General features: G+C 44.5%; 1 protein-coding gene across 1 annotated transcript in view; it reads right to left on the reverse strand.

The window, feature by feature from the left end:
- The window catches only part of gripap1 (GRIP1 associated protein 1), an 87,210-nt gene that overhangs the window by 28,105 nt on the left and 44,105 nt on the right, over positions 1–15,000 (reverse strand). Inside the window, exons 20-23 of the mRNA XM_083657020.1 lie at positions 14,153–14,266; positions 11,903–11,980; positions 7,732–7,827; positions 5,642–5,698 (exon numbers count right to left, since the gene is read on the reverse strand). Of these exons, the coding sequence (XP_083513146.1) occupies positions 5,642–5,698; positions 7,732–7,827; positions 11,903–11,980; positions 14,153–14,266 (345 nt within the window). The remainder of the gene's footprint in view (positions 1–5,641; positions 5,699–7,731; positions 7,828–11,902; positions 11,981–14,152; positions 14,267–15,000) is intronic.

Consider the following 15,000-nt stretch of genomic DNA (forward strand, 5'->3'; position numbering starts at 1 on the left):
TTGTTTACAGCTGACGTCATACCTCCACTACTCTTGCCGAACCTCATCAATTTGGTTTCTCAACATCCAATTTTATATGACAAACACCATGACGATCAACACCGAAATTAAGGACAATAGATCTTCAGATCGCCCAGCAGCTGGGATTCACTGAAGATGGTAATGTAGCTGAAACGAATTCCTACTTGCTAACCTTGTAAACCACTGTTGTAAATGGATGGAGCTAATGTTAGCCACTTGTATCCAAATGCTAACTAGCAGTTTAACATCAAAATTGGGGTCCGCTGCTCCTGCCTCCATTTCACTGAAATGGACGGCAATTTCACTGCCTCCAGTTGCTTTTCATGGCTCGTCTCGCTGCTGTGTCTGTCTGTCTGTGTCTGACGTTAGCCGACTGGTAGCTAGCTTGCGCAAGTAGATGGTGCTGTCCTACTAGACGGGAGCCGGGGAGGGACATTAACTACTGGTTACACTGAACACTGTTTTTCCGCTGCGGAAAATTAATGTGGGACTGCGAATAATTCGCACCGGACCTGTGTGTATAGGTTGCAATGTGGAAAATTCGCACGGAATTTCGTACCACATTCCGCCTCTGCATTCGCACCGCATCTGTGTGAAACAGCCTTAAAGCTTCCAAGAAAGGGCTGCTTCTGAGTGTGCTTCTGAGTGTGCTTCTGAGTATGCTTCTGAGTATGCTTCTGAGTGTGCTTCTGAGTGTGCTTCTGAGTATGCTTCTGAGTATGCTTCTGAGTGTGGTTCTGAGTATGCTTCTGAGTGTGCTTCTGAGTGTGCTTCTGAGTATGCTTCTCAGTGTGCTTCTGAGTGTGCTTCTGAGTGTGCTTCTTGTGGTGTGAACCAAGCCTAACAGATGCAATCGCTACTTTGTGAGCAGTTTCATGTGGGAACTATTTTCTTTAACCGAACTACACCCGCCAACCGTCTCACCACGCAGAAGGAAGCGTGCATCTAAAGTCCCTTTTAGGTTGGCCCAAAAGGCAAAAAGCCACTAATATCCACAAACGACTGTCTTTTTCTTGGGTCTAAACTAAACGTGACCAAGCCGTTCAGTTTAGGAGATACATTGAACCCAGAGCCGTATAATAGAAGAGTTCCGACATCTCCATTCACTCCAATGGACCAGTTTTTTTCCAGGAAGTAGAAAGTGGAACTCTTGAGTAAAAAAAGCAGCACTGTTGAGTTGCAGCAAAATAGACAGTGTTGTACTTTGAAAGGGTTTTTCATCCCTTGAAATGAATCAAATTGTACATTATCGGCTTTATTTTAGCATGCAAAAGTAGCGCGAGACCCATTCCTGGCTGTTCATTGGCTAATGAGTCTCGCATTTTGGTCCTCCGCTGACGCCACTCTCTTACTAGAGGACACTAATTGAACCTACCCAGCTTATTCACTGTGAGGCTGTGAGTGGCTGCTGATGTAAAGATCACACCCACAGAGCTGTGAGTGGCTGCTGATGTAAAGAACACACCCACAGAGCTGTGAGTGGCTGCTGATGTAAAGAACACACCCACAGAGCTGTGAGTGGCTGCTGATGTAAAGATCACACCCACAGAGCTGTGAGTGGCTGCTGATGTAAAGATCACGCCCACAGAGCTGTGAGTGGCTGCTGATGTAAAGAACACACCCACAGAGCTGTGAGTGGCTGCTGATGTAAAGATCACACCCACAGAGCTGTGAGTGGCTGCTGATGTAAAGAACACACCCACAGAGCTGTGAGTGGCTGCTGATGTAAAGAACACACCCACAGGGACAGATATCTTTTTATTTTGCACCTTGATGATTAGGGTTAGGGTTAGGGTTAGGGACCCGAAACACCCCACGACCCCAGTCAACATCACTGATGACGCGTCCCAGGGCATGCTGTAGTATGTATACTGAAACCTGCTGAAAATCTGCGTAAACATCGGCGCGGCCTGGGGTCCTTCAGGCTAGAGCGAGGTGCTCGGCGCAGGCGAATGACGTGCAGCGCACAGGCCTCCTTGAGGCATCCTTCCTGCCCATGGTACGGCATGGTAGGATTGCCTTCTTCCACGGGAGGTTCTGGTGAGACGAAGGAGGTGCCCGGCCTGGAATCACCCCACAGAGCCTTAGACCTCCATGCACCGAAGGTCTCTCAATACTGCGGTGTAGCACTAAACTCTATTGCAGCGGATTGGGCATGATCAACCCTTCCGCGGGCAACGTTGCAGACAGAGTAGGAAGGCTGATCCGTGAGCAGCTGCTTCTGGGATGCGGGTCGGGGTCTTAATCGGCCTCGGCTGGGTCTACTGGGCGAGGGTGTATGATGTTGTCAGACCCGAAACACCTTACGACCCCAGTCAACATCACTGATGACGCGTCCCAGCGCATGCTGTAGCATGTATACTGAAACCAATTACGTGCTTCCAAAAGGCTGAAATCCCTCTTTCTTAACAGTCAATTACTTTAAATTGTCTTCACATTGTGTCCAGTGGAACGGTTCCACTCATATGTAATAATATGCCAACAGAAAAGAGAAAAAGTGAAGACGTACCAAATTTCAGCATTTACTGAACCAGCGTCAAGTTGGGCAGAATGTGAAAGTATGTTTTCCGCTTTAGGGCTTTCAAAATAAAATCCTTCAAGGGGAATATACATTTTTGAGTAATGTAATCTTAACATCACAAATACTTTTGATGTCAAAAACAAGAAGATTATCTTAGCTGTAACGTTGGCTTACCTTAGCTGTAATGTTAGCTTAGCTGTGACGTTAGCTTAGCTTAAGTACAACATTAGCACACTTCCTTCTGTGTGGTGAGAGACGGTTGTTGCAGTTGAAAGAAAATCATCCCTACAGTACATGAAACTGTTCACAACAAGATCTGTGGATTATCTTTCTGGAAAGAGACATCGCTGTTGAGTTTTGTCAGATGTTTGTTTTGTGGCACTATACCAGTTGCATTGTATAGGAGAGCAGACAGACATCTCTATGGCTCATTGTATAGGAGAGCAGGCAGACATCTCTATGGTTCATTGTATAGGAGAGCAGACAGACATCTCTATGGCTCATTGTATAGGAGAGAAGGCAGACATCTCTATGGCTCATTGTATAGGAGAGAAGGCAGATATCTCTATGGCTCATTGTATAGGAGAGCAGGCAGACATCTCTATGGTTCATTGTATAGGAGAGCAGACAGACATCTCTATGGCTCATTGTATAGGAGAGCAGGCAGACATCTCTATGGTTCATTGTATAGGAGAGAAGGCAGATATCTCTATGGGTCATTGTATAGGAGAGAAGGCAGATATCTCTATGGCTCATTGTATAGGAGAGCAGACAGATATCTCTATGGGTCATTGTATAGGAGAGAAGGCAGACATCTCTATGGTTCATTGTATAGGAGAGCAGACAGACATCTCTATGGCTCATTGTATAGGAGAGCAGGCAGACATCTCTATGGTTCATTGTATAGGAGAGCAGACAGACATCTCTATGGCTCATTGTATAGGAGAGCAGGCAGACATCTCTATGGTTCATTGTATAGGAGAGCAGGCAGACATCTCTATGGCTCATTGTATAGGAGAGAAGGCAGATATCTCTATGGGTCATTGTATAGGAGAGCAGACAGACATCTCTATGGCTCATTGTATAGGAGAGCAGACAGACATCTCTATGGCTCATTGTATAGGAGAGCAGGCAGATATCTCTATGGCTCATTGTATAGGAGAGCAGACAGACATCTCTATGGTTCATTGTATAGGAGAGCAGACAGACATCTCTATGGCTCATTGTATAGGAGAGAAGGCAGATATCTCTATGGTTCATTGTATAGGAGAGAAGGCAGATATCTCTATGGTTCATTGTATAGGAGAGCAGACAGACATCTCTATGGCTCATTGTATAGGAGAGCAGGCAGATATCTCTATGGTTCATTGTATAGGAGAGCAGGCAGACATCTCTATGGTTCATTGTATAGGAGAGCAGGCAGATATCTCTATGGTTCATTGTATAGGAGAGCAGGCAGACATCTCTATGGCTCATTGTATAGGAGAGCAGACAGACATCTCTATGGCTCATTGTATAGGAGAGAAGGCAGACATCTCTATGGTTCATTGTATAGGAGAGCAGACAGACATCTCTATGGCTCATTGTATAGGAGAGCAGACAGACATCTCTATGGTTCATTGTATAGGAGAGAATGCAGACATCTCTATGGCTCATTGTATAGGAGAGCAGACAGACATCTCTATGGGTCATTGTATAGGAGAGCAGGCAGATATCTCTATGGTTCATTGTATAGGAGAGAATGCAGACATCTCTATGGTTCATTGTATAGGAGAGAATGCAGATATCTCTATGGTTCATTGTATAGGAGAGCAGGCAGATATCTCTATGGTTCATTGTATAGGAGAGAAGGCAGATATCTCTATGGCTCATTGTATAGGAGAGCAGACAGACATCTCTATGGCTCATTGTATAGGAGAGAAGGCAGACATCTCTATGGCTCATTGTATAGGAGAGCAGACAGACATCTCTATGGCTCATTGTATAGGAGAGAAGGCAGATATCTCTATGGGTCATTGTATAGGAGAGAAGGCAGATATCTCTATGGCTCATTGTATAGGAGAGCAGACAGACATCTCTATGGCTCATTGTATAGGAGAGAAGGCAGACATCTCTATGGCTCATTGTATAGGAGAGAAGGCAGATATCTCTATGGCTCATTGTATAGGAGAGAAGGCAGATATCTCTATGGCTCATTGTATTCACCTTATGTAGCCACGCCCATTTGACCTGGTTGTGTGGCCGTATCAAAACTTCCGGCTGAAAATTATAATAAAATAAAATAAAAAATGGCTGCGCTGCTCCAATATCATCTAACTCTGAATTAACTAATAATTTAGCCAATTGTATGTAACATACCAAATAAAAGCAAACGGCAATGTCTAAGAATGCAACGCCATGTAACTGGCTCGTTAAGTCTCGCATTCCAGGGAATTACGTTAACGTCTGCAGATCTTATTGACGTTAGTGGCTCGAGCGCTCGGAGGACAGAAAACCTTCTGAAGCTTTCTTTGTTGGAGTCCAGGTATGTTTTACAATAAAGTGCTCGTCATTGTCGATGATAACGTTATCTGACCTGGCTAACAGTGGATACTCACTTGCTTGCTGTGTACCGGCTCAAAGTAGTAGGCTACGTTCTTTATTTTACCCCTTCACTGTCTGCTCCAAAAACAACTATTTTATTTTGCGCCGTGACCGCCGGAAGTGTTAAAAGGACCCGGAAGAATTTGGCCCACTGTAAGGTCTGAACATAAGGTGAATAGGAGAGCAGGCAGACATCTCTATGGCTGATGTCTCCAAAACTCAGCAACTCAAACTAGATGGACAAATAGCACTACAGGTAAGAGGAAACATACGTGTTTTTGATTTTGCGATGAACCTTTACTTTACATTCACTTACTTAACTTGCTCATGTATATCTTCTTATTTCACTGAATATTTACTTACTTTAGAGACTTTACTCACTTAACTGCTCTTATTTTACTTCAATTATTTCACTGTACTTCCTTTACTCGCTTTTTACTTATTGTGTGTGCCCTTCTTTCTTTAAGTCTCTCTCTCTCCGTCCAGAAACCATCGGTCAGGTGAGCTTTGACTCACCGCTGCACTGCCCTTCTTCTCCAAAATCCTCTGACCATCCACTGTGTCCTTAATCTCCTGGAGAGAGAGAGAGAGAGAGAGAGGGGGAGAGACAGAACAGAGAGAGGGTGAGAGAGACAGAGAGAGAGGGGGGAAGTTAGAAATGGAAATTAAAACATTTGCAGTCTGTCATATCTCCATCTGAAGTGCAGGAGTAGTAGTAGTAGTATTCAAAGTGCTGTAGTAGTAAACCTGCAGTTGTGTGTATCTGTATACAGTAGATAGTAGTAGTAGTAGTATTCAAAGTACTGTAGTAGTAAACCTCCAGTCGTGTGTATCTGTATACAGTAGATCAGGAGTAGTAGTAGTAGTATTCATAGTACTGTAGTAGTAAACCTCCAGTCGTGTGTATCTGTATACAGTAGATAGGAGTAGTAGTAGTAGTATTCATAGTAATGTAGTAGTAAACCTGCAGTCGTGTGTATCTGTATACAGTAGATCAGGAGTAGTAGTAGTAGTATTCATAGTAATGTAGTAGTAAACCTCCAGTCGTGTGTATCTGTATACAGTAGATCAGGAGTAGTAGTAGTAGTATTCATAGTAATGTAGTAGTAAACCTGCAGTCGTGTGTATCTGTATACAGTAGATCAGGAGTAGTAGTAGTAGTATTCATAGTAATGTAGTAGTAAACCTCCAGTCGTGTGTATCTGTATACAGTAGATCAGGAGTAGTAGTAGTAGTATTCATAGTAATGTAGTAGTAAACCTCCAGTCGTGTGTATCTGTATACAGTAGATCGCCAAAGGGATAAAGTATTTTTGCAGGCCTACCCAGAAGTCCCTGCACTTTGTGTTCAGCAGGATAATCTTCACAAATGAGGACCACTTGTATTATCTATCATTATCATATCATCTCAGACTGAACCTCAGCAAAACAGAAGTACTTTTCATCCCTGGTAAAAAACTGCCCCCTCACTGACCTCTCCATCACCATCGACAATACCACAGTTCTTCCTTCTCAATCTGTTAAAAACCTTGGTGTACTCATTGACAACCAGCTATCCAACTCACCCTCAATTACAGCTAGCGCCACCGCTCCTGCAGATTCTCATTATACAACATCAGAAAGATCCGTCGGTTCCTCACCACTGAGGCAACACAACTCCTGGTCCAGGCTCTTGTCCTCTCCCGCCTGGACTATTGTTATGTCCTCCTGGCAGGGTTACCTGCCTCTGCCATCCAGCCCCTCCAACTCATTCAAAACTCTGCTGCCCGTCTGGTCTTCAACCTCCCTAAATTCTTCCATGTCACCCCTCTTTTCCGTCAACTTCACTGGCCCCCCGTCCTCGCACGTATCAAGTTCAAGACCTTGGTTTTGGCCTTCAGGGCAGTCCACCGGTCAGCCCCCCTTTATTTACAATCCCTCGTCACCTTCCAAACACCTCACCGCTCCCTCCGCTCCTTCACCTCCACCGCTCGCCTCGCCCCTCCACCACTTCTGACGCCTGGTAGTCGCCTGTTCTCCTCTCTGGCTCCACAATGGTGGAATGAGCTTCCTCCTTCGGTCGTGCTGGCCCAAACCCTTCCTATTTTCCTCCGGAGGCTGAAAACCCACCTCTTTGGACTACACCTGGGTCCTCCTTAATTGTTACTGTTACTGTTACATCTCATTGTTACATTTGTTGCTTTTTAACTTATTTTAATGTTTACATTTGACTGTGACTTATGTTTCTCTCTTTCATTTGTTCTTATCTGATATGTTCATAAATTGTAATTGTAAATCTTGTAAGTCGCTTTGGATAAAAGCGTCTGCTAAATGCAATAAAGTAAAGTATTACTTTCGAAGCATTTTCTGAAAATCGCGTAAAAAAATAAAAATAAAAACGCATTTACGTTCTTATCGTCATAAAAGTGGTCCTCCTGTGTGAAGAGTATCTTGCTGAACACAAAGTTCACTGTTTCATAAACGTTTAACTACAGACCATATTTCAAGCATTTTTTTTAAATCCCCGTGCAAAAATCCCATTGACTTTTACACGTAGGAACCGGGAAGTGCAAACTCCGGTCTTCCTCCGATACTCTATTTGCTCGTGTGGGTTGGAACAGCTGTTACCTGTTTGAGTTTGCCGATAGTGTCCGTGTGCTCATCCTTCTCCTTCTCTACCTCCACCACTTGCTGCTTCAATGCCTCCATCTCTGACTGCTTCACCTGCAGGGAGAGATCGGGTTCAAATGACCATTCTGGATTGTGACCACTTCATCTACATTGATGAAAAGTCTATGCCTCCTTTGGTCGTCGCTCGTTCCAGTTTGTCGCTCCTGAGTGTGACTGGAAGCAGCTGGAGAAGAGAAGAGAGTAAACTCCACATCATCTCACCATCCTCCTTTAACAACTCATGACAAGTCACAGTCTCTCATCACTGCACCTGCTCTTGAATTGGCTTCTTCTGGTCCATAGTACAGTTTGTGTTGTTGTGTATACTATATATATATATATATATATATATATATATATATATATATATATATATATATTGTCCACTGTTTTAATGTGTTTATTGACTTGCCTCATGTTTCTGCCTCTTGCCCAAGTCGTCATTGTAAATGATAATTGGTTCGCAACTCACTTATCTGGTGAAATAAAGGTATATAATAAAAAAGATAATAGTAATAGTGAACTATAAGGTAGGAGAGGAGGGGAGAGATGGATAGAAGATGTGGATGCTGTTAAAGTGAAATGAAGCCAAACCAGAAGAACTGACTTGCAGATCCTAACATCAGTGATGTTCTCGTGTCTCCTGACCTCTCAGCTTCTGTCTTGATATTTTCAGTCAGATTCTCTCTCTGCACCGGCAGATCATCTGTTGCTTTTTCAGTAAATGCCACCTGATTTATGACAATATGACTTCTTCTGTCAAGAAATCATGAGGAAATAATGAGGGAAATAATGTAAACAAGACAGTTTCTCCAAGACCATTTCACTTTGACCCAGAAAATGTCCTGAAACAAGTGACACTATCCTGAGGGGAAAAGTCTCTTTTGTTGAAAGTGGTGAAATGATCTGCCAGAGCAGGGAGATGATTTCTGGATGTTCTGCTTATTTTAATATCTGGAGACAAAGTGTGTCGGTTTTTGCAGCGTGAGATGAAATCAATCAGAGTTCAAACTGAAAATAAAAAGGTGACCTGGCTCTAAGGTCTCTGTTCTCTCCGACTGAACAAAACCAGCCAGTCCTAAAGACAAAATAAGAAAAGACATGTCAATCTCCTCCTCAGCAGAGGGATTCGTTTGACTGGAAACTGTATTAAATCCCCCCTAATCTTCTTTGGCTAATTAATTTGTGTAAAAACTACATTACAGCCTACAGCCTCCCTACCACGCGCACACACACACACGCACGCACACCCACACACACGCACACTCACACGCACACACACACGCGCACACACACACACACACACACACACACACACACACACACACACACACACACACACATCAGGTGGGAATTGGATTCTGTTCATTTCTACGTTGTACAGGCATGACGTAAAATTGTAGGCCAACCCAGAAGTTCCTACACTTCCCGTTCTTTGGCTTAAAGTCTGAAAGATGATTCTGCTGAACACAAAGTTCACAGTTTCACAAACCTTTGAGAACCACAGACCTCATGTGAGGCATTTCACTAAAGTCCCCATTAGAAATGGCCATTGACTTTTTGACGAGGGAACCCGGAAGTGCTTCCTGCTCTTTTTCCCCCCATTGAGGCATTGCCTTTCTCCTACACTGCCTCTTATAGAGAGCCCCAGGAACGAGTCCGGAAAACATGGATGCTAACACTTCCTGGTTCTTCACTGTTTTCACCTATGGGATTTTTGAATGGGTTTTTGGCGCGATGCTTCAAATAAGGTCTCTGGGCAACGCAAGCTTATTCCAACGCGAACCAGTGTTCAGCGGGATAATCTTCACACATGAGGACCACTTTTATGAGTTTTGAAGCTTTTACGTCCCGTTAAAAGGGCGGCTAGCTAGCAAACGGCTAAATGAGACTACACTGTTGAGCCGACGGGGATATTATACGTCAATAACGTCATCACTTCAAAGGACGAACACGGAAATTCTCTTTCCCTCACCTGGTTCAGCCCGGGGTAATCAGTGCACAGCAGCGCACACATCAACAACAGTCCAGGTTGAGTGCTGACGTGACGTGGAAGCCTATGCGACACTGTGTGTAGTTCTGGATTAGCTTCCATTAACCGCTGGATTCCAGCGGTTAATAGAGAATGTACCGCGCGAGTGTTCTCACTTGTATGGAGCGCATGTTACACCAAACTCCATTCAAAAATGTGTCCGATTAATGTTGCCTTCATTGTCGGCAACAATACATGCCTGATAGAAGAATAAAGTGCTAATTACGAATCGTTAGGAGAGACTGTTCAAGTCGGCATACTACAACGACACACTAAGCACCTATCTCCAATCAAATATCTAGCTTTAGCCTCCTGGATCCTCTGTCATTCCCGCGGAATTGGGGAGCTAAGCCTATGTGCTGTAGCCTATTGTATTTTTAATTTGATATTTTTTATATGTTTCATTTGCAGGTTAAACTGTCAGCTGAGCTCTGTTATTGAAGCTTTGGCTAAAGGCCTGCATTTTACAATGATGTTTTGAAATAAATGTTTAAAAATCGATTGTGTGTCAAAAGCTTGTGTTACATTTTCATTGGCGTTAATACACTAATAATTAATTTCAATGTCCGCTATCAAGAGCAATTCAGTTGGTTCATGGAATCGCTGTGCCCAGCGATTTGTGGTGTGGGAGATTCCAGCTGTCAAAAGAAGACAAAAGACTTGCTCCTGGCCAATCCCGGCGCTTGACTGCTGCGTAGGCGGGCACAGGGCGTGGTTTTTGCGTAACCTATGTGCGATTCGAAATAAGGCGTCATTCCCTGCCTGTTGTGTGCAGTGCGGATGTCTATAATGCTCGAGATCGCCCCCTGCCTGTGTTGTTGGATATTCAGTACCGCAGGGATGGCGTGGTTTTGTAGGCTTACCCAGAAGTCCCAGCACTTCCATGGGATGTTTGTGTGGGAATCTCAGTGAAATGCATGAAACAAGGTCTGGGGTTAACAAAAGTTTATGAAGTTTGTGTTCAGCTTCTGGGTTGGGTTTTACTGTGCTTCTCCATGCGTAAGGCGCTCTGATTGACATGGTCGGAGCCAATGACAGACCTTTTTAAGCGGGGAGCGGAAATCCGGCAGCGTCTGAAATGGACGCCTCCAATGGGAGAGCAGCTGTAGAGCAGGGGAGGGGCTTATAACAGCAGCCTGTTTCCGTGCAGCCAGACTCCTCTCACGGAAGGGAGGGGAGAGGAGGCTGGCCAGTGAGAATATGTTGCAGGTTTTTCGAAGATTATCACTGGAAAACATTTTTTTTACCTTGTTGATACGTGCTTGATGGTGGATGAGCTACGTGCACGTCCAGGGTGAGTGTGATTGGTTTAAACACGTCCAGGGTGAGTGTGATTGGTTTAAACACGTCCAGGGTGAGTGTGATTGGTTTAAACACGTCCAGGGTGATTGTGATTGGTTTAAAGAAAAACAAACAAGACAGAGCGCCCCCCCCCCCACCCATAGCAGAATGATCGTGGGTTGAGACAGACCTTTCTCTCAAACCAAGAGGAGATAGGTCTGGCTAAGCGAGTCTAATTAGGATTTAACTTCTCTCTGTTGCCATGACGACAGCTACGCTTTAATTAGAAACACACATTCAATTAGAGCTGGAGAGGATTCAATACACACACACACACACACACACACACACAGACGTGCATGTATACACACAATATGCCTACACATATGTACACACCCACACACACACAAGAGATAACTCACACAATGAAGATTCACTGAGAGACACACACACACACACACACGTGCATGGATACACACTATGCCTACGCATATGTACACACCCACACACACACAAGAGATAACTCACACAATGAAGATTCACTGAGACACACACACACACATGTGCATGTATACACACACAATATGCCTACACATATGTACACACCCACACACACACAACAGATAACTCACACAATGAAGATTCACTGACACACACACACACACACACACACACATATAATTAGAGCCAAAGAGAGGCAGCTTGCAGAAACATGTTCTGAAGCACTGACTGTTAAACTGGACTCTGTGTGTGTGTGTGTGTGTGTGTGTGTGCACGTGTGTGTGTGTGTGTGTGTGTGTGTGTGTGCGCGTGTACCTCCAGTTGAAGTCCGTGTTCTTTCTGATGTTTGTCGACCTCCTCTTGATGTTCTAGAGACTTCTTCTCAAGGTTCTCCTGTTCACGCACGCACACGCACACGCACACGCACACACACACACACACACACACACACACACACACACACACACACACACACACACACACACACACACACACACACACACACACACACACACACACACACACACACACACACACACACGGAGGAGGGCAGAGGTTAGTATTTACAGGAAGCTCTATCACCCCCCTGTGGACAGAGATAGACAGAGAGACAGGAGAGTGATCCATCTATATTAATTATCAGACTGATTCATTGAATGTGACTCTAGTTATATGACTGAATTATACGGCTAATTACAGGGTTCCTGTAATCCTCAAAATCCAAGCATTTTTCAAACAGTGAAAACACCACGTGTAAAATCCACGTGTTTACAACAAAGTCCAGCAGCCGTAGGAACCCTGTAATTCACTTCCTGAGTAACGGCCGAGCACAAGCTTACAAATGTTTCAATGCATCTCCTACTGCAGTGGTTCCCAAAGCAGGGGTCGCGGGGGACACCAGTGACGAGATGACTTTCAGAATGTGTGAAATTGGCCTCAAGAATGTGAACTACAAAATGTGTGAAATACAATTAACAAAACGATTAAAAAGAGCAAATTTTAACCAGAATAGTTTGTTTTCTTTACAGAATGCGCAGTAACATTAGTATGCTTCAACCACCTCTGGGCACAGTGGGGGTCGTGACCCTCTACTGTACAAGTAATGCCTACCCTACACTAGAACACTTTCAATAGACTCAGAAAAGACTTTTAAAAGTCTTTAGTCTGACATCAGCTCACATCTAAACACGAGTCATGAGTCACTGAGTTTTTAGTCACAAACTAAGATTTTCAAAGGACTGCGTACAATTAGGCCCATGGGTGGGTGTAAAAATGTAAAAATTGGTTCGATATTATTCTTCAAAGCGCACTGAACCGGTATACCGAATTGTATAAACACATATAAAGACTCCCCTGTATAAACACATCTACAGACTCCCCTGTATAACATTACATTATTACGTCATTTGGCTTTTATCCAAAGCGACTTACAATAACACATTTTTGTCAGCAATAGAGCAATCAACTATGCAACACAGTCTATGACAACTACAACTTCTGAAGGAATAGAGTGGTAAAGTTTTTTTTTTTTGAGAGAGAGAGAGAAAGAAGTTAGTTCAAGAAGGGCCCAGATGGAGCATGAAAAGGTGTGTCTTTAGTCTTTTCCGAAAGATCGGCAGTGATTCGGCCGTCCTGACTGAAGGTGGAAGCTCGTTCCACCATTGAGGTGCCAGGGACGAGAAGAGTCGAGATCGGGATGAGCGACTTTTGAGGCCCCGAAGTGAAGGCGAAGCGTCCTGCGCTGGTGGAGGAGCGAAGGGAGCGCTGAGAGGTTTGGAACCTGACCATAGATTGTAAGTACAGGGGAGCTGACTGGTGTACTGCCCTGTAGGCCAGTACCAGTGTTTTGAATTTGATGCGTGCCGAGATGGGAAGCCAGTGGAGCTCCTGGAAGAGGGGAGTGACGTGAGAGAATTTGGGTTGGTTGAACACCAGACGGGCTGCAGCGTTCTGAATGAGCTGAAGCGGTCGGATGTCAGTGGCAGGTAGGCCGGCCAGGAGGACGTTGCAGTAGTCCAGGCGGGAGGAGACAAGAGACTGGACCAGGAGTTGAGTCGCTTCTCTTGTGAGAAAGGGACGGATTTTGTGGATGTTGTAGAGAGAGAACCTACAGGAGCGTGCTGTAGCAGCTATGTTGGCTGAGCAAGACAGCTGGTTGTCAAGGATCACCCCAAGGTTCTTAGCTGTTTGGGATAAACACATGTAACCGAGTGAGGCTTGCTAGGCGGCTGTGTTTCTGTCAGTGTTTGCCGGTCTGCTGTCTGATGTTCAACACCTGCCCCCTGAAAAACACACTCTGAAATGTGATTTGAGTGAGCAGAGCGTCCGCACTGCAGACACATCAGTCCAAAGGAGATTGGACTCGCATTTCAAACCACCTCCTTATGTGGTTTGGGTCAAGTTGCAAAAATTTTGATTCCACATTGTTTTGTTGCTGTTCACACTGGATACAATCTGGATAGGCCAAAAATAGGCCAAAAATGGGATTTGGCCTGCCAGTCTGAACAAGGCCTGAGTGACAGACTGACTGAGTGAGTAACTGACAGACTAACTGATGTAACTGACCTCAGCCTCCTTCAGTCGGCGTTCAAACCAGCCTTTGGTTCCCTCCATGGCCTGGACCTGAGCCTGCAGCTCCTCCACATACTGCTGCAAGCCTTCCAGCTCCTTAGACCGAGCCTGACACACACACACGCACACACACGCGCGCACGCACGCACGCACACACGCACACGCACACACACACACACACACACACACACACACACACACACACACACACTTAAGAACAGGATCTTTCAGAGTTCTTTTTTTTTTTCATCTGTGTATGTACAGTATATATATATATATATATATATATATATATATATATATATATATATAGACCCCTTATACAGCTGTCAACATTGGAGCTGCGCGCGCATCGTGAAGGCAAAAAGCCGTGAGCCCAGCATTGACAGACACAGAGAACTGTGTAAAAGCCCCGCTGTCAGGACTGCTCTGTGCCCATCTGCGACACACAGTTAGATTTTAGTTTTAAAATGCAGTTCTCGGCTTATTACAACAGCTTATCGCCTAGTGATAAGTAATGTTATGCATCGAAATTAACGTTGGTTAATGGGATACGTCTTACAGACCCATACGCACTGGCGCTGTCAATTGGCCAAGCCTAGAGTGGCCAGCAATACATATCGTGCATTCCTTTATAACTGGGGATAGCGTAGATAATTATTCTGTAACTTGCAAAGATATATTGTTATGTTGATAATGCACACAACTCAATAATGACATTATGTAACGTTACTTGGTCGTTAACTAACCGAGCGATGTGGCTGAGCAGCCTACAGTTTCAGGCAGCTTACCTGATTATGAAGAGCACTACAAAGTCAGGCATTTTTAATGATGTCCTCGTT

This window comes from Poromitra crassiceps (assembly GCF_964638095.1).
Source record: "Poromitra crassiceps genome assembly, chromosome: 20".
In the NCBI taxonomy this organism is placed as follows: Eukaryota; Metazoa; Chordata; class Actinopteri; order Beryciformes; family Melamphaidae; genus Poromitra; species Poromitra crassiceps.